The sequence below is a fragment of the Sturnira hondurensis genome, unplaced genomic scaffold (assembly GCF_014824575.4).
Source record: "Sturnira hondurensis isolate 20B ecotype Veracruz unplaced genomic scaffold, ASM1482457v3 Scaffold0022215, whole genome shotgun sequence".
Classification (NCBI taxonomy): Eukaryota; Metazoa; Chordata; class Mammalia; order Chiroptera; family Phyllostomidae; genus Sturnira; species Sturnira hondurensis.
In genome coordinates, this window is record NW_028094846.1 from 7,406,814 (window position 1) to 7,434,429 (window position 27,616).

The window sequence follows — 27,616 nt, forward strand, 5'->3', positions numbered from 1 at the left end:
TCACCTGAGTATGTCTCTATAAATTCCTTATTAGCAAGAGAAAAACGGATCTTTATAACGACATCTATGGGCCCAGTGCTCTACATCAGCTTGGTCACTTGGGCACTGTGTGACCGTAAAGTCATCCTTTTCACTTCTGTCTTGTCATTTAAATAAGCGGCAGCAACCGAACTTCCCCTTGCCATATTTTAGCTCTTTACAAGTCGGGAATAACTATCAGGCCTCCCCTGCTTCCCCCCGGGGGCTGGTCGGATGGGCAGGCTTCTCTGTTCCTGTCTTGCCAAGTTCCTTAGGATTTGTGGGTGAAAGGGGTTGTTTGAAAAGGGGTTCATTACTGTGGAAAGAACAATGGCCTGGCAGCCCGCACTGGGGACAGCAACTCCACCTCTGGTCGGGGTGGTGTCGGTTCTTGTGAGCCTGAGTCTGAATATGTGTTGGACGTGTTAAAACCCAGAGAAAAACTGAAAATTAGCTTAAGTTGGAGCCGTCTTCCAGGCCCGCGTGCTGCCAAATTCCAGTCCCCTGGAGATGTGTTTGTGAACTCGGCTGCCAGCTCTGTGCAGGCTGCACCCGACTGAAATGTGGGGCCGCCTCTGGGCTCGTCCAGGGTCCCGCTCGCCGCGGGGCTCGACTTCAGCTCCTCCAGCTGGACTCTGAGAGCCCAACTCCAAGTGCTAATTAGGGCTGGGTTTTCACTTTGAAAGCAAAACCCATTGTTTTCTTTCCCTGCCTTTTTTTCCCCTTTTTAATAAAGCATTAAAAGCACCACCGTGCAAATTGTAAAACCTCATCTAGATTAACGACATCCCTGAGAATCTGTGCTTGTTGAAGCTCCCGGGGGACCACGCTGTGGCTTCCTTTCTACCCGGCTGCGTTCTGCTTCTCTGTCTTCGGGCCTCCTGGGTGGGCCACCTTCTCACCCTGTTAACTCTCTGTACGACATGGGTTGTCCCCTTCTCTCCTCCCGCCGCACCCTGTTCCTGGTGTACGCCATGCTTTTCCCGGTTTTCCTGTCGTTCTGATTGTTTACGCCCAGTCCAAGCTTGCAGACGATTCCGGTATTAACGTGCCTGCAGAACGGACACCGCAGACGTGCAGCCGTCTTGTCTTCCACCTGCCCGACCTTCCAGATGCTTCCCGGTCATTATGCCGAGGTTGTGAGAATTAGCAGTGAGCGAATATAGTCAGGACATATCTGTAAATACCCCTGTTCTCTGCTCATAGGGACTTCGCTGCACTCGTATTTCTAACTGCTGCTAAAATGTGTCCTCCATGCAGCCTAAGCCCACCCTAGCCCATCCACCGAGATTGCTCTCAAACCCTCTGGAACACGCACCAGCCTGCCGTTTGCCGTCGTGGTCATTTGTACAAAGCCTTCAGTAGTTAATCGTGTGGACGGGCTCCTTCAGAAGGGTCATAGATTTCAAACTGTTTCCAGTGCACCCTAGTAAAATAGATAATTCCTGTAAGTGAAATTATTTTGTTAAATACTTGTGCGCGATAATGACCGAGTGCTAGCAAGGCGTTCTGTTGCGTCTGTTACATTTGATTTTTTATGCCTGTTTTCTGCCTCACCCAACAGTGAAGCGATGCTGGAGGGGCGGGTTACACTTCCAGATTGGTTTGGGGGATGTAACAAATGGCAGCGGGCAGCATGTGTGAAAAGGGCATACATTTCAACTCCTGACTGATGGGTTCAAATCTCAGCTCTGCTATTATTAGTGTATTGTTTAAACTTGACTTTAATTCTACAAGAGTAAAACCCACGCCCGGCTGAAGCAGTCAGCACCCGTGCGGTTCATTTGGATGGCCAGCCAGGCCCGCCCCTTCGCCCTCTCAGCTCAGTGCGGGGAGTGAGACAGGTAGTCTTGTGGGTGGGAAATAGTGCCCGTGGCCACAGAAAGACGTTCAAGGCGGCTCAGACGTGAGTGGACTCACTGGCCGTGGGCAGTGAGCCTGGTGGGGAGTCTGGAGACCGGAGGTGCAAGGCGGGGTAGGAGAGCTGGCAGGTCTGCTGGCTGCGAGGAAGGTGGGGAGGCAACGACACTGGCCAGAGAGAAGGTCTGGAGGGCGGAATTCAGAGCAAGAGGGCTCTGCGTGCGTGGCCCCACCTTTCCCGGTGCAGAGCCCCTGGGGTCATTTTAATTCCTCCCTTGCTCCTGCCATCCACTTCCTGTCCGTCGGGCAGTCCCACCGGCTCTGCCTTTAAAGTAGGTCCCTGGCTGCCCTCACCCTGGTGGAGCTAGAATCACCTGCCCCCGGGCCCTGGCAGCAGCATCCTGGCTGGTCTCACCACGACCCCACCGCATCACCCTCTGTTCTCCGCACAGCGGGCAGAAGGTCCTGCTAGACGGTTGCTGACATCCAAGCACCCCCGCCAAGGCCCTCTGGGGTCTCTCATTTCACTCGCAAAAGCCAAAGTCCTCCCGGGGGCTGCGCCCACCCTGCCAGTGTCCCCCGTCGGACCACCGGCTCGACAGTTACAGCTGTCCCTCCTCATTCTCTACCTACCCCCGTGTGCAGGGCTGCCTTACACTGCCACCTTTTCTTTGTTAAATGAGACTGCTCCTTTCTCATCGTTCAGTAAGCACGCACTTACTACAGTTGGTGTCCATGTTCCCCACGGTGGGACTCCGTTTTATTCCCTGTTACATCTCGAGTCCTCAGGACGGAGCAGTGACGGTCGAGGGGGAAGGCTCAGTGGACACTTGTGAGTGTCCGAGTGAGGAGGGAAGGGCAGGGCAGCCACAAGCTTTGGAGAGGACCGGCCGATGGGCAGCAGACTTAGGAAGCAGCTCTATCACTGCGGGGGAAAAGAGAAATGGGGCCAAAGTGAGGAGTGAAAAGATTACCAGGAGGCCCTGAGTTTTATGGCTCCGTTGGGCGTCTTTTCTACTGAGGCTCCTTTGTCATCATCATCGTTGTGGGGGGTCTGCAGTTGGCAGGGCCCTGGACTGGCCCTCGGGCTGGGCCGAGACCGGGCCCCAGGTCCCCTCAGCCTGAGAGCTGTTGGCACACGGAGGAGAGAAAGCTGGGTCCGTGTATCTCTCTGGTCACGTGACCCATGGGAAGGTAGCTCCCCTGGTTGGTTTAGAATGTTCTTTTGCTCTCAAACGTGGTAATGTTTGGGAAAGCATTCGTAGACACTACAACGCCACCCCCTCATACGGGATTATCGTCATGATTCTCATCCCTTGGGAGAAGCCTCCTGGGGTGAGGCCAGGCTGAGGCAGGTGACACGTCCTCCATGCTCCCACCAGTGTCCCCAGGGGAGTGACCAGGAAGAGAGAACACAGCTGTAGCTGGCGGTGGTGAGGCACAGACCTCCACTTGTCTCCACGTACTCGGCCTTGGTCCCCCCAGGCCTTGGCCCCAGCCACCTTTACAAAGCGCAGGCGCCCACCTGGGCCTCCGATCCTGGCCTGAGGGGCAGACCCAGCGCAGATGGGAGGTTTGGTGGCAGGGCCCCAGCCCCACCCTTGGGGTGGCCTTGCTTCCCAGGCTCCCCCTTGGGTAAGTGCCCACCGTTCGCAGAGGACACAAACCCTCCGCCTTCTTTGTCCTCTATTTCATTGACCAGAGTAACAAGAATAAGAGAAAATGGGCCTTCGAACCCCTTTGGTAAACAGCTGCCCTGCCTCTTGTGCGCCTCGGCGCCCCAGCCCGGGAACCCTCGGCGGGCCCTTTGTTTCCCGGGAGAGGCTCCAGGGCTGGTTCTGTCTTATACATTGTTTTCCTCCTATGCACGACCAGTAATGAGAACTTGGCAGGAGAGAAGATTCAAATGGGTCAGGAGGCGCTTGTGGCTTTTCTCGGGCTTGTTTTCCACAGCCGTCCTAGCCTGCAGCATACCTCTGCAGACGAACTTGGCTGCAGAGGCAGCCGCGGTGAGAGGCCGCCGGGGAGGGCCGCGCTTCAGGCCAGGGCGGCTGGAGCCCCGAGCAGGCTTCCCGAAGCACGGCGCCCAGGTGTTTCCTTCCACAGGCGCATGCACACACACAAGCACACACACCCACACCCGCGCACCCCGGAATCCCCACCAAGCACAGATGTTGCTGCCCACCCTACCCCCGCCCCGTGCCAGCCCCCTGGGGTGCGTGGCATTTTTTTTTGTGCCAAGCGCCTGGCAACAGTGTTTCTCTTTTCTTCTCCCCTCCCTCCCTCCTGCCCCCCCCCCCGCCCCTGCACCCGCCGCATGTACACATTCCCTCCTGATTCATGCTGGGCCAGCCTCAGAGTTTTGTTGTTGTTATTGTTAGTGCAAGCATGAGATGCTTCCAAAGCTGGAGAAAAAGTAAAAGAAAAGAAGAAACCACAGTAACCCCCAAAGAAAATATGTTCTAACCCAGGAATGCACAGTACTTCATGCATGGGAGGTGTCTTCCCACCTCTCCAAGCTTTGCTGCAGAATCAAGGGCTCCGAATGCCAACACATGAAAAAACAAATCCATCCAGCTCTTTTGGGTCTGAGCCTCACCCCATCTCTCAGTCTGAAGGCTTGTTGCTCCCCCTGGTGGCCGGGGTTTGTACGAGTCTCAGAGCTTCCTTTTCCAGGGGACACCATGGTTTCCACACGAACATTATCAACACTTCAGGTCCATCTATTCATTTCTTCACTTAAAGTATCGTCTTCTGGGTGCTCCTTTGTGGGGAGATTACAGAACATCAGTTCCCAGCACAGGGTCTGCGGTGGAGGTGGGAGCACAGAGAATTAAGCATGTAACACGCCTCCACCATGCGGAGAAGCCCTTACGCAGGCATCGCTCTCCGCAGTGGGTTTAGAAGGAGATCAGCGCACGGAAAGGCAAAGGTGTGGAAGGAAGTGGCGTGATGCTGTCCTTGCATTTTTCTGTAATAACGCTGCCCTGACAATTCCCAGATAGTGTTGCCTTTGAGTAACAAAGCATATTCCTCATGTACATCTCTGTGGGGTGACTGAAGTGGTTCTGATGTAGGTTCTGGGCCGGGTTCAGGTATACCCAGGGGCCTGCCACGGCACGCCAGGCCCTTCCAAACCTGCGGGCTCAGGTGGCACGTGCCACACACAGTCCATCGGTCAAGGCAAAGCGTCCAGCCAGGTCCACAGTCGGCAGGAAGGGGGGCGGTGCCCTGCTGTTGATGAGGTCCCGACGAAGGCAGGGAGCGTGAAAGGAACTGCGAGTGTGTGATACATAGTATCTGCCCGTCACAAACATTGGTTGTGTTCAGATTCACTCCACCGTACTCCAGGCCCCTCCGAAAGTCTTACCCAGTTGGAACATTAGGCTCGAAACCTAGACCAGCATGATTTACACCAGTTGCAAGGCAGCGTCTCTTAACCTGGAGCCCAGTGTGCTAACATTCCAGGTTCCCTGCCTTCCAGATACCCAGTGGACAACGCGGAGCAGGACAAGACCGCCGCCATAAACATCCCTCTTTGGAGGCGAATAGCGAGAGGTTCCTAACCGTCACTGGTCCAGGCCAACTCCAAAACCCTTCTGAGGGCGTTTCCCAGCACCCCTCCCTGAGACCAGGGAATGCCCTTCATCTAACAGCTTTGATTGATCCCTGGATGGAGTCCTAGGTCTGTTGTTCTTCGTGGCTCTTGGTTCTGTTTGAAGTTCTTTTTTCCCCCATTATTCTCTTGGGTCACAAAAAGAGAACCTTGGGGAATACCGCTGCATTGCGAGCTATGTAACTTTCTCAGCCTGCTTTCTCCTGGTAGAGCGTAGGGGACTGGGGCTCTCTCGGGGCCTGTATTGACCCAAGCTGACGGTGCTTTCCGCCGTTCAACTCTCCCGCACTTGACTGGATTTGTGTTCGTTTAGCTTCCGTCAAATCCATATTCCAAGTGCACTGTCCTCACAAGGCTTTTCAAGATCTGTCTCTTTCTATAGGTTTATTTTATTTATTTTTTAATTTTTTTAAAGAACTTTTATTATTTATTTATCATTAGAGGGGAAGGGAAGGAGAGAGGGAGAGAAATAACAATGTATGGTTGCCTCTCGTGCATCCCCTGCTGGGAACTGGCCTGCAACCCAGGTAGTGTGCCCTGACTGGGAATCGAACCGCAATCCTTTGGTTTGCAGGCCTGCATTCAATCCACTGAGCTACACCAGCCAGAGCCCTTTCCATAGGTTTATTTGTAGGTTTTCCAAGTTTATGGGGCTTCTCTAGGACGAAGTCCTTAGTCTCTTTTCTGTGAGTCACTTTGTTCAGTGAAAAGCCTTAACAAGTCCACCCCTTTGTGTGGTCTTCGCCGGAGAGGAAGTCTTACCTTCCATCTTAGATGGCCTTACCAGCCCAGGACACCCCTCGGTTTTATCCGGGGCTGGTTGCCGATGAGAAGCAGCCTTGTGTTTCAGTACAGCAAGTCCTGGGATCAGTGCTCTGAGGTCCCTGTCACTTCTGCTGGCAAAGCAGCAAGTCCTCGCCGAGCTCATTTCGTTGCGGTCCTTCATCCCACGAAGGCAGTGACCACTAGCTGACCCTAGTAAATTCTTCCTTAACGCTCTTTACCCAAAGCCGATAGGCTGTGAAGTAAACTGTCTGACCTGCAAGTCGTAACAGCGAACGTTGTAACTCCCCCCCTAACAACTGCAGGAAACATTTAATCAAACGTTGTTCCGCTACTGAAAGAGCGATTTGATGTCTAGCTCCCTGAAACAGTCCCTTTGCTCCCTGACACACTGTTCCAGGAGCAGGGTGTCGGCGCATCGTCACGGCAGCCCCCCACTTCCGACAGCAATTTCCGTATCCTGCAAGCGTGGCTATGATAAGGCTGCAGAGCAGACAACCCCATAACCCCAGTGGCGTGTCACAGAAAACAGCGCCGGTCTGCTCAGGGAAGCTGATCTTGGGGAGCGTGAACAAGAGTGGAATGATTTGGAGGTTGAAGACCTAAGCGAGGAGGTACCTCACTCAGGCTCTTGGGTGCCAGGCCGAGTTTGGACTTGTCCTCTGTGGCCAGTGTTGACCCAGCAGGCATCAGAACGGGCTGTGGGCACCAGTCGGCCCTGAAGTCTCCGTGATTTCACAGGAGGGAGGATGTATTTCTCACTCGCCCATCTACGGCACCTGTCCATCGCGTCCTTCTTATTCCTCGGTCCCTTCAGGGCGTGGTCTCCATAGCTGCCCCGCAAAGAGGCAGAGACCAAGTAGAGGCAAAGACCGGTAACTCTCGAGTCCGTGGACCAGCAACAGCACGTCCTTCCTGCTTTCCTTCCCGTTTATCAGAGCGTGGTCACATGGCCTCACGCCACTGCAAGTGGGTCAGGGGCACGCGGAGCTGGCTGGCGAGCGTGAATGCCAGCATCACAGAGACGCGGTGCTGAGACTGGCAGTTCAGGGGGAAAAGCACGGTGGCACATTTGGACTTCACAGCCAGCACCTTGGCATCTCTCAGCTGAACTAAATAACAGCCGTGTCCCCGGACGGAGGAAGCGGAGAGGGAAGGGGTAGAAGGGGCTGAGGATGAGACCGTCCCTGCGGCGGAAGCGGGTCTGTGTAGGCGTTGGGTGTGATGGTGGGAGAGGACTTGGAAAGGAAGTTCCCTGGGTTGGGGGGGGATGGATGACACTCTGGGGCCCCCTCAGACAGTAATGTCTCAGGGGGCTGTGAGACACCCTCGGCCAGCAGTCTGCCAACACGTGACGCCGAAACGCCTGCTGTGGGGGGTGACGAGCAGCGGGAAGCGTGCGCTGTCGTGGTGGTGTGCCTACTCTGAGGGTCCGGTGAGGCCCGCTTCTAGAGGCCGGGGGGCATGTCGGATGCTTTGTGCTGGCACCCACCCACCCCGATCTAGTTTGGTGTTAAACATGTCCCAAAGAGCCCATTAATATTCACACCTGGCGAAGTGAGGCTCATTTTATTCTCTCCTTTGGCTGCTCCTGGCGTGGTGTTTGGCAAATTTCTTACGCATTGAATATGACATATTGGCATTCAGAAATAGTATTTTATTTTTTCATGGATTTGTTCATTGGAGACAACAGGTAGTAAACTGAACATGCCCAGCTGTGAAAGGCCTTGAACAGGCAGAGGTGAAACCCGCTCCCTGACGTCCTGTCTCTCTCTCTCATGGGTGGGTTGGAAGTTTAGATCGCCTCAGTTTAATTTTCCCCTCTGTTGCTCATTCCCCACGTGTCCCTGGGCATGGCCCTCGGTCTCATTTTCCCCGTCGGTGGAACGTGGATAATCATATTAGCCCGCCTCACCAGGCGATGTGAGGACGCATTAAAATGTGAGATTAGATTCAGCTGAAGTCTCTCTAATGGGAGAAATGGTCAACTTGGTGGAGCGTGTCTGCAGTGCTGGGGGTTCAGGGGTGGCCGGTCTCTGGCCTGAGAACCCCTTGCGGCCCCGGTGACACCCTAGCTGGGTAGAGAGCCCCTGCAGCCGGCCCCACCTGTGGGCTGTACTCACCCGCCCCGGTTTCCTGCCTGGGCGCCCAGCCCAGGGCCAGACCCTCCCGAGTTGCCTGTTTTTGAACGGCCGAAGCCGGCTGCCTTTTCACTTCTCGGCCTCCCCGTGCGAGCTGCCTCCTGCCCGTCCTCTTCGTAACCCCTCTCACAATCCCTCCTTTCAGACAGGGTCTCTGGGAATCCTTTGGGTTGACAAATCCGTAAAAATAGCTACATTAATAAATTCCCTGAATAAGGCATGTGTGCTCGTCTCCTCCGGCTGCTGTAACACAATAGCACGGACTGAGTGGCTTAAACAGCCAATGTTCATTTCTCAGAGTTCTAGAGGCCGGGGGAGTCCCGGCCCAAGGTGCAGGCTGGCTGCCTGGGGTGCCAACGGCCACCTCTCGCTGTGTCTACATGAGACAGTGAGGAAGCTCTGTGCCTCTTCTTAGAAAGGCATTGGTCCCATCAAGTAATTGCCTCCCAAGGCTATACCCCCAAATAGCGACGTACTGGGAGTTGGGGGTTCAACATACACCTTTTGGGGCAACCCAGTCTAGCCTGTCACCACGAGAGTTTTGCTTGCACTCACTTTGCCTGGACAGAAAATGGTACACAGAACTGAGTCTCTCAGTTTTGCATAGTAGGTGGCTGCCTTCACCACATAATTTTGGAGGTGCCGAGTATGCTCCTGTTTCTCCCCCAAATACTTGTCTGTCCCTAACTCTCTACAAAGTTGTTGTTTTTTTACCTTAGTGTTTATCTTTTATTTAGTTACAGATTTGTATTTGTCTCTAACCCCTCGGTATGCCAGCTACTTTCTAGAAAGGCAGGAGACCCTGTGGCGGAAGTGGATACAGTGTTTTGGGTGCAGTCGGGGTTGGGGGAGTGAAGTCCGGCATGGAGGTAGGAGTGATGGGAAAAAAATTAATAAGCTATCTGGGGACCAAAGCCGAACCTTGACACAACATTTCTGCAACAGTTGTCAACAGTAGAACATAAGAGAGGCGATCAGTGTTTCAGAGAACTCGGCTCATTGCTTTTGCCTTCTAAGGAGATGTTCTGTAGTCATTCCATCCCCCCATTGGGCAAGGTGAGCAAGGTACCTGGGATTTCCGATCAGAGTTCTTAGAGGGAAAGGGTGACCTCTCCAGTAGCCAGTCCCGGGAGGGCCGCCGTCCCTGTTCACCGGCAGGGGACATCAGTCCCCAGAGTGCGCGGGCTCAGCACACTCAGGAAACACACAGCCCACCCTGCTCTCACAGTCCGTGAACCGACGTAGCTGAGTGTTTATCGTGTGCCGGGTACACACTGTGAGCACTCACCGCCCTCCCTGCCCTCCCTGCCCTCCCTGCCCTCCCTGCGTCACTGGTGAGGAAGCGCAGGGGCGGAGCGCTCGCCCACGTGCGGGACTCCTATGTGAGCCCAGGCGGTCTGTTCTCGGAGTCTCTGTTCTTTGACTGGTAGGAAGGTCGAGAGCAAACAAACAACACATAAACCAGGAATGCAGGGTTAGCCCAGCCGAGGAGTGACCACGGGACGCTGGCCACCTGTGGGGACGCCTCCCCGGGCATTGGGAGCCTGAAGCCAGCGAAAGAGGAGAAAGGGGAGGTGTGCCAGCGAGCCCTGCTTCTCGGGGATCAGAGACCGGGACGTGCGACGGGAGGGCCTGTTGTGAAACAGATGCACCGCTCAGGGGATGAGTGAGCAAGACACACAGACAAGCATCCCGTCGATAGAGGGAATGTAAACAAGCCACTTGCTCAGAGAATGGGTTCCATCTGGGGGAAAGTGAGACTGGACGGCCCACCCAGTGAACGGGGAACAGAAGAGGCCGCCAGTGGCCGTGGATGGCGTGACAGGTTGAGGCCGAGAACCACAGTAATCAGCCCCATGACTGGAGCCGTTCGTGGGCATGGGGACTGAAGATCAGACCAGGGCTAAGAGAAACAAGACTGTTGGCAAGAACATATTCTCGAATAAACACGACACCTCCCTCCTGCCAGCCCTCAACTCAGCTGGACCTGGATGTTACTGGGGCGACAAAATCGTCCCGTCGGCATTGTGGGGGAGACTGGCAGGGTCGGCGGGGGGGGGAGGGTGCGGGGGCCTTCCAGCCCGTGTTGCAATGGGAGGGGCAGAGGCGTACTGCGTCTCGCAGTCCTGAGATGTAGGAAAGGTACTTTCTAGCTTTTCTAATGAGAAAAAAAATTTTTTTTTGAGAAGAGCTTAGCACGATATGAATAGTCAACATGTCATAGATGAGCCTTCATCCCCGTTGGCCCTCTGCCCAAATATGACCCCTTGCCAAGTCCTGACGGTTCTCCTCCACAGTCTTCCCTCTGGCCTGCTTTTTTCGTTTGCACCTGACACCCAGCCATGGCTGCTGCTGTCGGTTCACGTCTGCTGGAGGTCGACCTTGGCCTGCTGTGAATCCCTCCCTCTCTCTCTTGAACGCTCCCCACCATTCCCAGCTCGGATGTTGGAAGCACAACTTCTATCATGTTCTTCTGCTCAAAAACAACCCTAACCCTTCCGTTGCTCCCTGTCATCTTCAGGACTAGATTCCTCTGGGTGGAGATTTTGACCTGGTTCCAAACTTGGGCCGTTTACACTCCAGGCAGGGGGCCACAGGTGCATCTCGTCTCCGGCCACCGGAAAGCCTGCTTTGTAGAAGCCTTGCCGCTGGGACTTTCCTCCTCGCCTCTCTTCTTGCATCCCGTCCATCCTCAAATGTCAAGCCTAATCCCACATTCTCCCCGAAGCCTTTGTGCCCGGTCCCAGCCCCTTCCCTCTTCTGAACAGTGGCTCTCTGCTGCGCTGTTGACTACCTGGGGAAGGAGTCCTCTGCTGGCCTGCGGCTTCCTCCCCATTATCTCCGATACCGTGTGGATGCTGCCTTTTGCAGGGCCAGTGACCCTGGGGCTTTAGGACAAGGGGTTTGTCATGCGTTGGACGTAGAATCCACTGTGTGGCCCTGGACCGAAGGGCACGTTCACTGCGGGTCCCTCCGAGTGCCCAGGGCTCCTGCCGCCGGCCCCACAGCAGGTTCCTGGGGTAAATTGATAGTCAAATACTCCAGGTGACACCTGTGTCATGGATGCCCGGGACGCTGGCTTTTCCCCAGACAGAAAGGGGTTGCTTCATGCTCACAGTGTGGGGCGAGACCGGGCCAGTCGTACAGCACTGAGGAGTGGCGAGAGACAGGTCACTGTCACACAACAGTGCTGGAGGCCTGTGGCCAGGCAAGCCAGGGTGGCTAGCACAGGCCTGGGCCTCGGACGGGGGTGCCATGTCTTCACACAGGAGCCACCACAGCACTGGTCCTTGTCCTTTCCATCTGCGAAATTAGTGTGGTCACAATGCCAGCCTCCCAGGTTATGGTGAGAGGCTCCTGAGGGCGGGAGGGCAAACCTCACAGGCATGCACCTTACATGCAGCACACGCCACACATGGACTGAAACTAGTGTCTTGCTTCCATGTGACGGTGTGGCGTTTGTAAAAATGTTTTTACCTTTAGGTTTATTTCTTATTCCTGGAGCTTCCAAGAAATTCTAACATGTGTATGCATGTATAAAATAGATAGGTTTTAAGGTTATATATATGTAATATAAACATCATGTGTTATTGATTATATACATATATCATATATGAAATATATGTATCATATGCACCCTATTTATGTGTAATGTGCATGCATACTCATACATCTACACACGTATACTCTGTATACATACAGAAACAGCGTGTGAGAAGGCAGTACTGTGTGTTATACCCCATGCACGCTTGTGAAAACCCCAAAGAGTGTGGATTTAGATGTTTCCCAGGGGCAGGGTCTCTGTGAAGAGCCAGGTGTGGCAAAGGGCTTTGGGAACCCCCTCGATTTCCACCCTAGAAGTCTCTGCTCTCTCCTCGAAATTTCTCCGCGTGTGCCTGATGGCTGCGGACGAAGATGAAATGGAAGGAGGGAGTGGGGAGGAATGACAGAAGAGGTGGGAGGGAAAAAAAGGACTCTCAACAAACAGCAGGAGAGCCAAGAAAAATATTTAACCCCAACAATGAATATTGTCATTTCCTCCCACGGTCTGCGTTCCCTGTCACCTTCCAGGGGCAGGCCGGGGTGCCAAGGCTTGCCGGCTGCCTGGCAGGAGGGTGTGTGTGGGGGGCGCAGGGAGGCCAGGGCACCGGGAGACGGGGACAGAGAGAAGCAGAGGCTGGAAGTCTGAGTGGGGTCCAGCAGGACCCACGTGCTCTCTGTTCCTTTCTCCCAGCTGCGGGTTTCCCACCTCGGACTTTCACTGTTTCCTCGTCAGGCCCTCTGCTCCGCCCCCCCCCCCAAGCCATGTGGGCTCTTGGACACCACCCACAGCTCATTCCTGTCACGTGGGGTGTGGTCTCGGCTGGGGGCCTGGGTGAGTGAGGAGCCACAGAGGTGGCGGGGGCCGGGCAGCAGGTCCCACCTGCTCAGCAGGGTGTCCGTGGTGGCCTGAGATTATGCTCTCAGTTTCCTTCTTCCGAATCTTTAATCTGGGTTCTCGAAGGATCTGTTGTAGCTGGATGGCCACAGTAAGCTGCTTCCAGGTGACATTTCAGAATAATTGATAATGAGAACATATATCTGGGGAGGCCAGGGAACCAGACGGAGAAAAGGCGCCTTATCTTGGGGCAAAGGCAGGAGGAGCGGAAAGGGAGAAATATCCTGCCTTCTTAGCTGGTGAAGTCGACTGGGGGAGTGATTCTCACTCACCAAATACTCGTTAGGAACCCGCCCTGGTGCGTGAGGCATTGTTCTGATGGGGGGGGGGACTTAGTGCTGAGGGGAGGGAGCGGGGAATAATGGCAAAGGGAACAAAGAGGAAGTGTCGCCCCCTGGCTGCGGCAGAGGTCAAGCCTTTTTGTTGGAAGTTCTGTCTCTGACCCTGACAAGGTCTCTGACTCTGACCCTGGCTCCAGTCCGCTGGAGAAGGGGCAGAAGAGTCCCTGGACAAGCAGCAGGCAATCCATTCCTGTTTTAAAGGAGCCTGATGCCATGTGGCAAGACAGTGTTGGGGGACCTTGCAGGTCACCTATGCCATCCTCAACACGAAAGCAGCAAAAGCCAAATCAGGAGGATTAACGGTGGCCCCAGCCTTGCAGTGAAGATGTGAGTGAGGTTTGGTGGTGCGTCCTCATTAGTTCCCATCACAAACATCGGTGCTCCGGGGCCCAGCAGTCTGGCCACCTGGGGACCCCTGCCATGGCCACCAGGCAGTGTCTGCAGAAGCCTTGCTGGGTGGTGCCAGGAGGGAGGTGGGCGTGGCCATGAAATCAGAGTTTGGCAGCAAAGGGGTGGCAATCATGGGCTTTATCAAACCTGGACTAGCGGCCACTGGGGATGAGCTGCTCCAGAGAAAAGGGGAAGCTTGGCGGGTCCAGTGAGACTGAGGGAGGAGGAGAAAGAAGGCTTTTCTCTAGGACACGGGGTCGCTCTGATGCTCCAGAGCCAGCCAGTGACCTTGACCGAGACAGGAGCTTTGCCGAAGGAGTAAAGGGGGTGGTGGTGCTGCCACAGCCTTGGGGGGTTTGGGTGAAAGGCAGAGGTACAGCGAGTCTCACCGTAGGTGCGGCCTCTGGGTCACATGAAGGCCAGAGCAGTGACTCTCTGCGGTGGTGTTTCTCCACAGGACAGGTCACAGATTTGCAGGAGGGCTGTGTCATTGGTTTTTAAGTCCCCTAGGGTAGCGTGAAAGGGACCCAGGGACAGCTGTTGTCATCTCATGGCTCTCTCTTGAGAAGCAGGGCGCTGAGTTGGAGCTGGTATTTTCCTGGCCCAGATTAACGCAGCCTGTCTGTAAACATCCCCGGGCCTCTTTGGTATTTGGGGATCTAATGCCCCCTGCCCAACCCCCCCCGCCCCCCCCAGGAATGGGTGAGAAGCCTGGAGCCAAGTGGGACCAAGACGAGAGGCAGCTGCATGGGGAGGCAACAGGCGGTTTTGTGTGTGTGTGTGTGTGTGTGTGTGTGTGTGTGTGAGGTGGGAAACCTGCTGTTGGGGCTCTGTTTGCGGCCAAACACAGGGGGCTGCCAGGGGCTTGTTTTGGCGGAAGGCTAGGGCACAGCGAGCCTTCTCACCTTCCTGTTTGCCTGTGGCGCACGTCAGGGACGAGGTGTCAGTGACGGTCTGGGGTTTTTCAGGGGCCTAGACACCCACGTCTCCACCATGGTTTTGAGGAGAGCCTTCGTGTCCAGAAGCCAGTCGGGCCTGCCCCGCTCTGTTTGTATAAGCTCCACACCCCCTCCCTCGTCACCCGACCGCTTCCTGACTCCGATGGGCGCGTGGGTGGGGAAGGGAACAGGCAGGAGGCTCGGGCACACCCAGGGCTGCAACACTATTAAGGTGGCGGCAGCGGCGGAATCGTGACGTTTTTCTGACCAGAGTCTCTGTGGAGGGGACCCCAACCCCAGCCCACAACTGTGGTCACAGAGGTTGTGCTGCTGCTGCCCGCTCGGACCTAGGAGGCATTGAACACCCCCTGCAGGCAGGTCCGTGGGCTGAGCGCTGACCCTCCGTTTGCCCAGTCGTTCCTTACAACAGCCCCACAGGGTGTTCCTCTCACTCCCGAATGAGGATGCTGCTACTGGAACAAGCCAGTGGCTTGTTCGGAGCCTAACAAGCGTGAAGACCAAGCGGAAACCTGGGCACAGGTTTCCCCACACTGGACCCTCTGCCCTCAGCCACCACGCCCACAGCCCTGGCCTTCTTCCTGGGCAGCAGCTGTTAAGCTCTGGGCACCTGGAAGCAGATGGAAATGTTGCAGGTCAAAGAAGTCATTTGACCTTATTCTGTTTGCTTCTACTTTTCGATCTCAATTTACCCCAAGTGTTTCTCGTGGAAGAGATGGGTTTTTGTGCCGTTTGGTGATGCCCCCTCTGAGACTGCGCTTCGGTTTCGGTGTCAGATGAGGACGCTGACCATCACCGGCTCCTCTTTCAGACCCCGAGGACCCAGGTCCTCGTTTCCCATCCCCCTCAACTCTGCAGAGCCTACCAGGCTGCTGCTACTGCACGAGAATCACGACTCAGACACAGTTCTCGTGTCAGGGGCACGGCGTCCTCCTCCTTTTCCTAGTGTGAACGCAGACACCGTCGGCGGACACGGGGGTGGGCAGAGGTTTTATGTGCACGTAACCCACCAGGCGTAGCGTGGAGCCCATTCATCTCCGAGTGGGAAGAGGTAGTAGAATATGCCACCTGAAAGTCCTCCTTTGGTAAATGACCCCAAAGTGCTGGATCAGATTTAAGCATCCTCTCTCAGCTCTGCAGCTGGGGGACTAGAGGGGAAGGGAAGTCACCAGGGGCCCCAAACCAGAAGAAAATGTGTTAGGCCTCAGACAAAGCCTGCTGACACCTTCTGGCCTACAGCCCACCTCGGAGACTTGATCGGGACTCTGCTCCTGTCTCCCCCGAGAGGACACGGGCCCTCGGCTGAGACCCCAGCCTGTGGGTCGGAAGCCCTCGAGGCCAGACGAACCTCTTAGAGCGTCACTGCGGTCTCGAGTTCCGTTACAAGCCGTAGAAGAGAAATGTCCTCAATCTAGTTCAGGTCATAGCGAGGTTACCAGCTAATCAGCCAAAGCCGATGGACTTCTGTCTTCCCAAGGGCAGGCCCTGCACAGGGCGGTCTGGGGCCATCCAGCCCTCCGTGTTCACCCTCTTCTTCCCAGGCTCCTCTTCCTCCCCCAGTCATCCAGCCCCAGGGTTGCTCTACAAGGGCTATGGGTAGAGCCAGTCCCCAAAGGCTCGTGTACCCCCAAATCCGGATTAGGTGCTTCTCTCCCACCCACATCTCGGTGCTAGCTCTCGTCCCACGAGTCAGCAGCCCATGCTTACAATGGGTTCTCCCCACGGCTGGAGTTGTGTTTGGTTTGTTTATTTACGTGTCCCCATAACTGAGCCCGGCATCTCTACATGTGGGATAAGCAGTGTTGACCGACGGGAAGAGTGACTCCGTCCATGGACAGGAGACCCAGCCACACCCTCAGCAGGTTATCATGAGGTAACATAACACAAAGAAGGAGTCCTCTTTACTTTTGAGAAGCTTCCGAAACACTGGAGGCGGGAAAGATGGACAGCTCTTCCCCTTCGCATGCCTTTGCTTACGTGCAGCTGTGCACTCGGCCGCTTTGTGCGCCTGGAACACAGCGAGCCCGGAGAGCCTGGCGAGAAAAGCCTTGTAGTGCCGACTGCAGGGGCATCATCAATCTCGCTGTTCCGGAGAGGAGCCGCCCAGACTCTCAGATGAGCTATTGATGTGTAATTCTGAGAAGCTTGAGTCAGGCAGGCTCAGAGATAAATGGAGTGTGTGTGTGTGTGTGTGTGTGAGAGAGAGCGAGAGAGAGAGAGAAGTGTTCACATCGATGACTTTGTAGTCTAACCATTATTGAAGTCAAGGAGGTAGACATTTTATAAAGGTTTTTTCTTGGGTCAGAAATGGTTAAAATGAAGAGGGCAGCTCCTAAAGGAACAGGGTTCAGGTATTTGGAAAACACTCAGGGCAGAGCGACGTCCCGCGTCTGAGACCTTTCGGTTCCTGAGATTGAGAGCCCCTCGTCGCCATCCCGCCTTCAGATGCTTAAGAAACTCGGGGTCAGTTAGTCACTTTCCCCTTCCTAGTTTTTCCATTGCAGGCTTCTTCCCGGGGCCGCGTTGCCATGGGAGTCTCTGTTTGTTTTGGGTGGAGAAGCTGTTTTTGGCAGGTTGGGGGAGGAGCAATCAATTCTAATAGGTATACAGTAAATTAAATGCTCGTGGCTTTCCAACCTTTTCTCTGTATTTCTGCTACTTTTTTATAAATTCCCTTCTCTTCCCAGATGACCCTTTAAGGGCAGAAACGCAGCTGTGTCTAGAGAAGTTTCCCAAATCGTTTCTGCTCTTTCCAGTGTATCTTCCCTGATGTCCTTCGGGTGAGAAGCCATGCTTGGGAGTACGTTGGAAAGACAGATGTCCCGGCCCCCTTTACTGGTCCATCCACATGTTTCTGTTGCTCTTGTGAAGAGGAAGCTCCCCCTTTAACCCTCCATAGCGAAGCCATGCTTACGTAGTGGGAAGAGTGTTTTGCGTGGTCTTTTTTGTAGACAGTTGCACAAAAAAGAAAGAAGGGACAGGTCACGTTGCATGAGAAAATGTACTTCAAATACTTGGAGAAGAAACAGAAAACTCCGGGGAATCTCGGTGGTTGTGTCTGGTCCTCCTGGGAGGCCCTGTGGGCGTTGAAAGGTTTGGAGGGTGCAGGTGGGGGTATTTTGAGTCCTATTACGTGGCTGCGGTGATGGACCCATGTCCTGATTGTGTGGCCACCCCAGCTCTCCAGAGCCAGCTGGCCCCGGCGTCAAAGGCAAGTGCTCATCTCGGGAGCTTTGGTCTCCTATCCCAGCGAGGCCCGTGAGGAAAAGAATTCATTTCCACTTCCTGCTCCCCGCTGACGTGGCTGCAGCTGGGTGCCAGCTCTTGCGTTCCGCCCCGCACGTGGCCGCTCTTTAGTGATTGGCAAGCGGGCACATCTGGAATGATGCTCACGTGACCTCAGGACTCCACAGAATGAACCAAAACACTGAAGTGAGGTCTTGGATGAGCTTGTTCCCATGTAACTCAATGGGCGAAAAGTATCTAACGGCCATTCTTTCCAAGTTTAGTGGTGTGTCTCATCACAGCATGACAAAGGAGGGGACAGTCTTCCCATTTGACATGTAAGGAGCATGGGGGAGAGAGGCTGATCGGAACTTGTGAACTGGAAGGTGGCCACAGAACTCAGGAGTCTGGTGACCGTCTTGTGGCCCAAAGAGACGTTTTCTGAGGCCCTGCCGTCATCGGGCGTCACTGAGGATGGGGAAGGCCACGGTGATTGAGCGGACGGGCTGGTGGCTGTGTCCTCCGGGCCACTGGGGGCCGCTGTTCCCCTCCAGGAGTGGCTCCAGAGGAACCACGCCCTGGGCCACTGGGTGGTTTTTCACCGATTGTTGCTATTCTTACCCTGCCTTCCCCATTGGGGCGAAACACTCCATTAACTCTGGTTTGGCCTGGGCCCCTTTCCCACTTTGGTTCCTGTGGCCTCACGGCCGAGGGGGGGTGGCGGGGTGGGAGGGAGCAGCCCGCTTTCTCTGCTCCCACCCTGCATCCTGCCGCTGCGCACAGGTGGTTGTGGGGGGGGGGGGCGCTCTCTGTCCCAGCATGAGGGTCCCTCACCCGAGGACCACTGCGCAGCCGGCCGGCATTGGAGTCTTTGTAGCCCCTCAGAACTCCCAGGGTCTCTCAGTGTGAGCACCTGTGGAAGGGGTAGGAGTGGTGGTCCTTAATCTGTGAGAGGCGCCACGAAGTCCAGGGGCAGGCCTTCCGATCCCAAGTCTGCCTGCCTCTGGCTGGTGACCCAAGACAGTCTTTGTCATCTCTCTGCACCTCCGTGTCCTTGCTGATAACAGGACTTTTGGAACCACCTAGGCCTGATGCACAGGGCTTTTTTCCTGATGGTCGAGGGTTGAAGTGTGTGACTCTGCTTTGTAACCTGCACAACATAAGGGCCTATTATTATAAGAACCTAAAAAAGAGTTTATCAGTTCCGGTGAGCCCTTCCGGGCCTCTGTGTGGCCGGGAACAGGTGCTCAGGGAGATATCATCGTTCCTTCACCCCCCCTCACCCCCCAGTCTCATCTTCAGACTCAGTTTCTGGAGAACGTGTGGTCATTTGTAGCCTGCCCCCCAGCGGCTCTTCCTTGCTGTCTCCTGTGTTGGGGTGGGGGTGAAGCTGGACTCGGACACTGACCTCCCACCCCCTTGCCAGCCTTTCCAAGCAGACGGTTGGTGTGACACCATCAACAACCGGGCCTACTGCCATTACGACGGAGGCGACTGCTGCCCCTCCACCCTCTCCTCCAAGAAGGTGAGTGAGGGCACCTGGTGGGGGGGGCAGTGGGGGCGGCAGCCCGGGGGGCCCAGTCAGGTGCCATGGCTAGCTCCCCTTGGTGTTTCATAACCAGTTTTCTTTCATCAGTCAAGAGGAGGGGGTTACAATGAGCAAACGCGGGGGCTTCTAAAGTGACAGGACCCAGGGCAGTGGTTTTCAGGGCAGATCCTCAAAAAATACCAAGTCTCTCACTTTCAGAGAACCGAGGCTTTTGCCACTGAAAGACTCACACCCGCTCACCACCCAGGAGGTGTCTCTGTACGCAGGGACTGCAGCCTCCCCCTTGGGGAGGCGGGATGACCAGGGGCGGGGAACCCAGCTATTAGGCTCCGTAATCCCATGAATAACCCTATGAAGTACATTATCAGCAGGTTGTGAGCGTCAGCTGAGTGGCTACCTGGAGCCCTCCCACGACCGGAGCCTGGACAGAGGTCCCTTTCGCCTTTGATTCCTTTTGCTCTGGGTTCTATTAAATTAGCAGCTGTCCTTACACTAAACAGGAAACTCAGTAGGCTGAAATGTTACAGTAACGTGGATGAAGAAACCGAGCGCTCCAAAGCTATTGGACGCTAGTTGGCCGATTTGACCAATCAGAAACACACAGGAGATGGCACGTGTGCCCAGCGCAGTCCGACTATTAAAACATACCTGTCCTGTGCCCCCAAATGCCCCCGTCTCTCTGAAGCTAGTGACGGATGCCCCAAAAGTATGTTCATCTGGTGTCAGCAGCTCAAACAGCGCAGACTTCTGGACCATGTCTGGCACGAAGGAAGGATAATTACCCAGCAGGGAGGCAGGCCAGCCACAGACTAGAGAGAGCAAAGGGAGGCCTCGTTTCACCGCGCCCCGGGGAGAGCCTGGGTGTGAGAAAGGCAGGGCCCCGTGCTTACGAAGGTGGCGAGGGCCATCCTGTGGCTCCAGGGACGGCGGGCAGGGGGAGTCTCGGAGCTGGTCGGCGGAGCCTTGGTGTTCCAGCTAGTGTGTCTCGACCTGGAGTCCAGTCACCTGACTGCTCTGTGAAAAGGAAACGCTACCCGTCGCTTCCTACTTTAGAGGGATTTTGTGATGATACTGATGCAGCGAAATCATTAACAGCAGCGGGTCTAGACATCGGCGGTGGCAGAAACAGGAGTTACAGGTCCCTGGACGTGTGTGTTTTGTGCCCTTGGCTTCTCAAAATGACACAAAGGAGACTCCTCCGGGGTAGTTACTGCTGGGCCACCCACTTCTAGAGGAAGTGAAGCGCCCTGGCGTGCGGGCGTGGGAACTGAGGGCCCGTTTCATTGGCGTGATGTTAGCATGGCCTCCCATGTGCCCTCCGGGACCCGGCGGGAGGAGTATGATGCTCGGCGTGAATAGCGAGTTGTCTCCTCTTTTCTCTGACCCCCCTAGGTCATCCCCTTCGCGGCCGACTGTGACTTGGATGAATGCACCTGCCGGGACCCCAAGGCAGAAGAGAACCAGTGACTGGGGCCGGAGCCCCCCTCCCACTGCCCGGGAGGGAGGGAGAAAGGGAGGTCCCCACAAAGGGAAACCGGAGGTGCACGGCAAAGGAAGTTCGGGACAGGAAGGAGGAGCGTGAAGGAGAGCGTGTAAGGAGCACAGGAGGATGTTTGTAGGTGCCAGCCCGTCCTATCCAGTAGCTCAAGGAAGGAAGAATCGTAGGCAAAGGTTTCTTCAAAGAGGCAGGTGACGAAAAGCAGCAGGAGAAACATGGTAGGTGTACAAGGACCCGCCTCCCCCATTTGTATTGTCTCCACCTCCCTCCTCAACTCCTGCCTACGCCCCACGAGGCACCCGCCCCCTCTCCAGCCCACCCGACTTGCACACCGAAACATCGGGGGACACGCGGCCTGGGACACTTCCCACGCCCAGTGGGAAGGAACTGCCACCGTCCAGGACCCGTCTGCTCCAGACTGGCTCTCTCCCCGTCTTTCGTGTAGGCTCCCTTAGTAATAATGAGGTAGTTATTCTTGATAAGTATTTAAACATGATTATAGAAATATATTATATATATATTATATTTTTTGCTGTCTATGAAGCTAAAGCTCTCCGTTGCCCCACACATGCTGCTGTGAAGTTCCCACGTCCGAAATAAACGCTGCGGGGTCGGGGACAGGATGGCAAGTCGTCTGCCCTGTTTGTGTGGATGGGGCTCGGCAGGCTGCCGCGGGGGACGCAGGGGACGCGGGGGACGCGGGGCAGGAGAGCAGGGCACATGCGACGGGGTTCTCCCTGCTCACGTGTCAGCTCCTCATCTTTTTACTGGCTGGGCGCTGGGATGATGACATGGACGGGCGTGGGGCCTTGGGTGAGGGTCCCATGCTCGAGGGTCCGTCTAGGAAGAGTAGACTAACTCCTCCTCGCTTCCCAGAACTCCGGGTGGGAGTTGGCGAGACCCAGGACCTTCTGCACCCGCGTGTGCCATTCCAAGTGTGTCTCTGCCCGGGCAGGCAGTCACCGTGTCCGTCCCGGGCTCGCTCTCCACGCCCCAGGGTTATAGCAACTCACACATTCCTCAGACATGGCCTCTGGTCTCCCTCCTCCTGAGTCCCCAAGCCTGGCTGTCATTCACAGCCACGTGACTGACTTGATTTTCCGGGGAAGGACACGTTAGGGAAACAGCGGAGGGGAAAGGCTGAGGAGACGGGAGAGCAGGAGGGGATGGAGGGACAGAGGATGACTGCTGGGGGGGGGGGAGGTCAGGCGATCGGGGTCTGGGGCAGGAGGGTAAAATGGCCCACGGAGACTCTGCCCCAGCCTCCACAGCAGACCAAAGGGATCCTTTGAATAACGCAGGATCGGAGGTAAGTTCCTTCAGGCGCTGTGCGTCAACTGGGTGGCCCAGAGATTTCAATTGGAGCAAGCAGCAGAGACACCTGGAGCAAGGGTGACACTCTGTGGGGAGAGAGAGGCATTTCAGCTATTCAGGGTCCATTTCCTCCTTCTTTCCTGCTGGGCGGATGGGCCTCACTTGCCAGGACCACATGAACCTGCCTCCTCGTAGTCCCAGGTGTGTTGTTTCAGTGCGGGGCCTGGTTGCAGTTGTGGGTCTTGGGGACAGTGGCTGGATGAGGCTCCGGGGAGTGACAGTGAGGAGCTGCTCTGTCGTTTGACTCCCCCGTTATCATCTCAGGAAGGGCTGGCAGCCTGCCTCCCCCGAAGCCCCCTTCCCAGTGGAAGCGGGAGCGGGCAAAACAAGAGGGCGGCCTTGGCTTCTGGGCTCTCCCGTCAACACCGAGGCTGCGGCTTTGCCAGCAGGAAGGGCACTTGGCACCCAGCGCTGTCCTGAGCCAGGTTTCATGCAGGGAAGACCATTGTGGAGCGGAGCAGAGGACCGGGGACGTGCCCCTATCTCTCTGGGGCTTAGTCACTGGGGACTAAGCACTGGGAAAGAGCAGAGTGTGTCCACCCAGCAACCCGCACCTGTCTGGTCACCTGGTCACCGCCGTCAGGGACTAGAACCTGTGTTCTGCCTGGGGCCCCACTCGGCACCCCCAGGGAGAGGATAAATATTAACTTCCAGGGTTCGAGCAGGTTCCAAATGGCAAGGACAGTGGGAACGTTTGGATTCTCCATTTTTAAAACCATGTAAACCTGTTTTCTTGGGGACAGAGTCCGAATTCCTGGGAAGGTGTCTAGCGCCCTGGAGGGGATCCTGCCCGGCCTGAGCCCGAGGCCCTGAGCCCGGTCCCCAGCCAGCCGTGCAGGAAGGCCGCAGCCCACCCCCAGGAACGTGGAGCCCACGCTTTGTGCTGGTCGGGGGCTGTGCTCGGTGCCCCCCACAGAGAGATTTCAGTGGCATTTCGTTCTCTGGTGGCGACACCACAGTGCACTGCCTGTGGACGGTGAGCAGGAAGCTTCGGTGGGGGCTGGAGAGCGCTCAGCTCTGGCCGCTCAGCGGCAGTGGGCTCTTTCAGCCCCTGTCCCGTGGGGACCCAGTGCTCTGAGCCCCTGTGTGGGTCACCCTGGTGAGGGACTTTAGGCATCAGCTCCTCTTTGCCCCCTGTGATGGTCGGCCTTCTTCGACTCTTCCCCATCCATTGGGCCACAGCCTGACGGCCTCTCCCTGGGCCCCTCCCATCTGTTTCTTTGTTCCAACTGCACTTCCCTGCTTCCTCTTTCTCCGGGCAACTAGGGACTCTGGCACCCAGGCCGGCCAGCACTGGCTGACTCCTGAGGGATGCATGGGGCAGCCTCCAGTGCAGGATGTGGGGAGGGGAAGGATGGACACGGCAGAGGGGCAGCCGGCAGACTTGCACGTAAGAGGAAGGATGTGCTCGTGATTCTCTCCTTCCCTCTGTCCATACAAGGCAATGGACTTGACTTTGCTCTGCTCTGTGAGGTCACGAGTAAGCCAGGCAGTCAGCACCCCAGGGGATGGCTTGAATGCGAAGGAGGGGAAGGGGTCCCAGGTCCTGTATTGTTACGTAAAACAGCTACAGCCAGTTCTTTGTAACATGGTGAGGTGTTCATTATAGAATCAGCGCGCACCACCGGAGGTGTCCTTGGCGTCCTGTTCTTTGTTTAAATCGCCCCTTCACTTCCAAGCGGCTTTCCGTTCGCTCTGCCAGGTCCAGATGTGCATGATTGAGTGGCCCTTTCAGTCCTGTAGGAACTGTGAAGTCTGTGGCATGTGTAAGGAAGGTGAACTTGAGAGTTCGTTAGAAGAGGTGATACACCAAAGCAAGGGACGGAGTAGTGATGTCGAGTGTCTGGTGGGTCATAGAAATAAGGTGTGAGAAGCCTTTGCAGTTGAGAGGATGGAGGTGTCCCTGCCGGAGACCGAGGTGGGCGGCCTTTGGGGGACGGTCCTTGGAGGCCCCTCTGATCCTCGTGGGAAGAGGGAGGGGGCAGTCCTGGCAAAGACAAGACCAGGGTTGAAGATGTGGTGGCAGGATGGGGAGAGGCTGGCGACACCGGACGTCGCGGGCCACCCTGCTGAGCTGGAAGGTAGAACCAGCTACCACGTGCAGCACAGTTGGCAGACAGTCTCCCTGAATCCTCACGACGATACTACACCATCCACGTTCTCCCGTCATGGAGGAGGATGCAGCCTGGTGAAGAAAGGTCCTTTAGGTCCCGTGACTGGACCCAGGCGCAGGTGAGGTTCTGGGTCGGGGGTGAGAAGGAAAACAGTGCTGATGGGCTGTGTAAAGGGTTCGGGGAGGAATTTCTGGGACGCTGCTTCTGCACTAAACTTACACACCCATACAAACTGTCTCAGCTGACAGACAGAAGCCAGGAGGGGCAGGCGTTGGAAGAAAGAGCATGTATTTGCTTTTTGATAAAATCCGTTTGAGCCCTGGCTGGTGTGGCTTTGTGGACTGAGCGCTGGCCTACAAACCAAAGGGTCACTGGTTCAGTTCCCAGTTAGGGCACGTGCCTGGGTTGCAGGCCAGGTCCCCAGTAGGGGGTGTGCGAGAGGCAACTACACACTGATGTTTCTCTCCCTCTTCCTCCCTCCCTTCCTCCTCTCCCTAAAAATAAATAAATAATATATTTTTTTAAAAATCAGTTGGGGGGCCAGATAAGAGTTGAGCACGCTGGAGGAAGCTCTTGCAGCTGGGCACTTTTTGCCAAGGGCTCTGGCCATGGCCCACACTGGCAGCTGCCCGAGGACTGGGGGTGACCTTGTCCCGCCTGTGAGCCACTGGGAAGGACTAGGAACAGGGAGCTGAGACTGTGCGTTCGGACTCTGGAAGCGGGGGTTTGGGCTCGAAGTAAACATCTGAGAGGGGAAAGAGTACCGCTGACACAGCTCTGTGGTTCACTAGGTGCTCACTCGAGCTTCATTGCTGCCCGTGGGTTAGGCAGGACACGGACGGGTTTGTGCTGTCATGGTGTTCCCACCCCCGCTGCACCCCCATTCTACAGACAAAGACACTGAGTGACAGAGAAGTTGCAGGACAATTTAAATTCATACAATTACGTATAGGCTGGGATGGGAATCCCAGTTTTCTGTCACAAATGTAGAGTATGCTTTCTACCATGCCGCGTTCGGCCCACTGGGCCCAGAGGGAACCCAGAACCGACTGATGGGGGGAAGCGACAGGTCTCCTCACCTGTTTGTTTCAGGTGCTCATTGGCCTCCTTGTGGCTTTCTTGGTGATGGAGGGTAGGAGAGCTGAGAGCGAGCCTTCCAGAGCCCCCTGCCTGCGGTTCACGCCAGGCCCTGAGTATAAGCAGATGCCTTGCAAATGCCCCTTGGGGCAGCTGGCCTGAGACATCGGGCTGGGAAGCCTTCTGCCTACTAGGGTCCCCAGGGACAGTCCTGGAGAGGGACTTTGCAGCTCTGGTTTCCATTGACAGACAAATGACAGGACAGGTCACTGGTCAGCTGGCCCTTGGAGTCAGGCCAACCAGAGGGGTGGGGGTCCCATAGGGGAGGAGGGCAGAGAAGAGGTTCTCCTCCCAAAAGGGCATCGTGGCAGCCCGGACGACCACCGCTCAGCAGCCCTCCCGTTTCCGGTTGCCCAGTGGTTGGCCTGGGGCAGGAAAGGGCGTGTGTGTGGTGGTGAGAATCTTCTCTCACCGTGGGCCACGCTCACAGAGCCACCCACAGGTGCCCTGGGTGTTTAGGTCTGGAGCAAGGTCAGCCTAGGTCAGAAAATACTGGCCTTTCCCAGTCCACCAGAGTCTGCGCCTCCCTGGACTTGAACATGCACTTTCCCCTCAGACCACGAGGCGTGCGCCGTTTCTGCATTCAGCTCCTCGCCCGTGAGCTCCCTATTCTTCCCCTGCTCATTTCGTCGGCTTCAAAGGCCCTCTGAAGGATCGAATCATTCACTGTCGAGTTGCCTTCTATGGGCTGTCCTGCCTAATTGCAAGTCAGTCTGAAGTAAGAAACTCACAGGGTCCCGGGGCTTTACAGTTTATGTCTGTGCTTCCCTGAGTTCAGTGCGGCGACCAACACCCAGAGAGCTGGTCCTGTGGTCGTTTCATCAACAAATAATCCCCAAATTTTCAACCTACTCAGGGAAGAAAACCAAGTCCCCGTCATCATGGAACTTGAAAGGAGGTTAAGGAGACAGCAGCACACCCAGAAGTGTCTGCTGGTGAAGAGCTTACGAAGGAAACTAAGGTGTGGGCAGGGGCGAGGCGTGGCCAGGAGCGTGAGGTCACAGGGTCGGAGTTGTGCAGAGCGTGGGCTCCTGGGGCGAGGAAGCAGCCCCGAGCCCCAGGCATGAGAGCGCTCGGTGCATCTTTGGGGAGGAGCGCCCAGGCCAGCGTGGCTGGGGCAGGGGAGGGAGGAGGCGAGGGAGGAGGCGAGGGCGGACAGGGACTGGGGGTCATCGAGGGTGCCTGCAGCCAGGGCCACAGCTCTGGCTCGTACTCAGGGAAGTTGCTTCCCACCCCGGTGTTGCGGGGCTTGGACTAAACCCACTGCATCCCCTTTGTGCCTCCCTCGTCCCCCTGTCTGTCCGCCCTGCCCTCCCCGCCTCCGGCTGCCGACCCCTGCCTCTTGTCCCCACCCCATCAGCACACTGAGTCCACATCACTTCCTAAAACACAGCTCTCCTTGAGTCAGCCGTGGCTCAGGGACCTGAGCCCACAGTCTCTGGGTGTCCTTAACGGCCAGACCAATGCCGGCACAGCCAGCCTGCTTCCCTGGCCTCCCCTGCTTCTGAACGAGCCCCCTTCCCGCTCAGGGCTGGTTCTGAACCCCTGGCCTCCCTCGTCCCCTGCCCCGAACCTGCCCCTCTCTGCAGCCCTTTCTCCTGCTCTCCGTGGTCACGAAGCTGTTCTCGAAAGTTACCGTGTCCCTGACTGACCCCTGCTGTCCTCTCCCAGGGCACTCAGTCCAGCTGAGTGATGTTTGGTTACGTGTCTCATCTGTGCCCCACTCAGCTGTAAACTCTTCCAAGGCAGGTGCGCGCAGGGCCCCGTTAGGCCCTGTGATGCCTTTTGAGGGAGAGACGAGCGCCCTCCACTCTGAGGGAGAGCAAACAGGCGCCACAGAACACTGGTTGAGAACGCAGCATGGGCTAGATCCGGCCTCCTTGGCCCCTGGGACCAGGCAGCCTTGGGAGAGTCGGAAGTTTGCACCCTGGCAGGGTGGCCCTAGAAGCACACTCTCCCTCCATTTTGGAGCTTGGGCCCTGCCCTGGACCTTTTGCTGAATTATATTCCACATTCAGGCTTTTATGGGCGTGAAAACTGAAAGAAAAGAGGGTGCCGTGTGTGGGGCTGGGGATGGGTGGGTCGACCTGTGGACACTCGGCTCCACGCTTGGACTGGCTCTGTACCAACAGTCCCAGAGGCATCGGCAGTGCGGGGCCAGCACGGGGGACGGTGG

The 27,616-nt window shown here is 56.2% G+C and overlaps 1 protein-coding gene across 1 annotated transcript in view; it reads left to right on the forward strand.

The window, feature by feature from the left end:
- PAPPA2 (pappalysin 2) overlaps positions 1-21,419 on the forward strand; it is a 180,619-nt gene extending 159,200 nt beyond the window's left edge. The window contains exons 21-22 of the mRNA XM_037035167.1: positions 19,195-19,293; positions 20,710-21,419. Of these exons, the coding sequence (XP_036891062.1) occupies positions 19,195-19,293; positions 20,710-20,784 (174 nt within the window). The 3' untranslated portion in view covers positions 20,785-21,419. The remainder of the gene's footprint in view (positions 1-19,194; positions 19,294-20,709) is intronic.
- Positions 21,420-27,616: the final 6,197 nt, after the last annotated feature.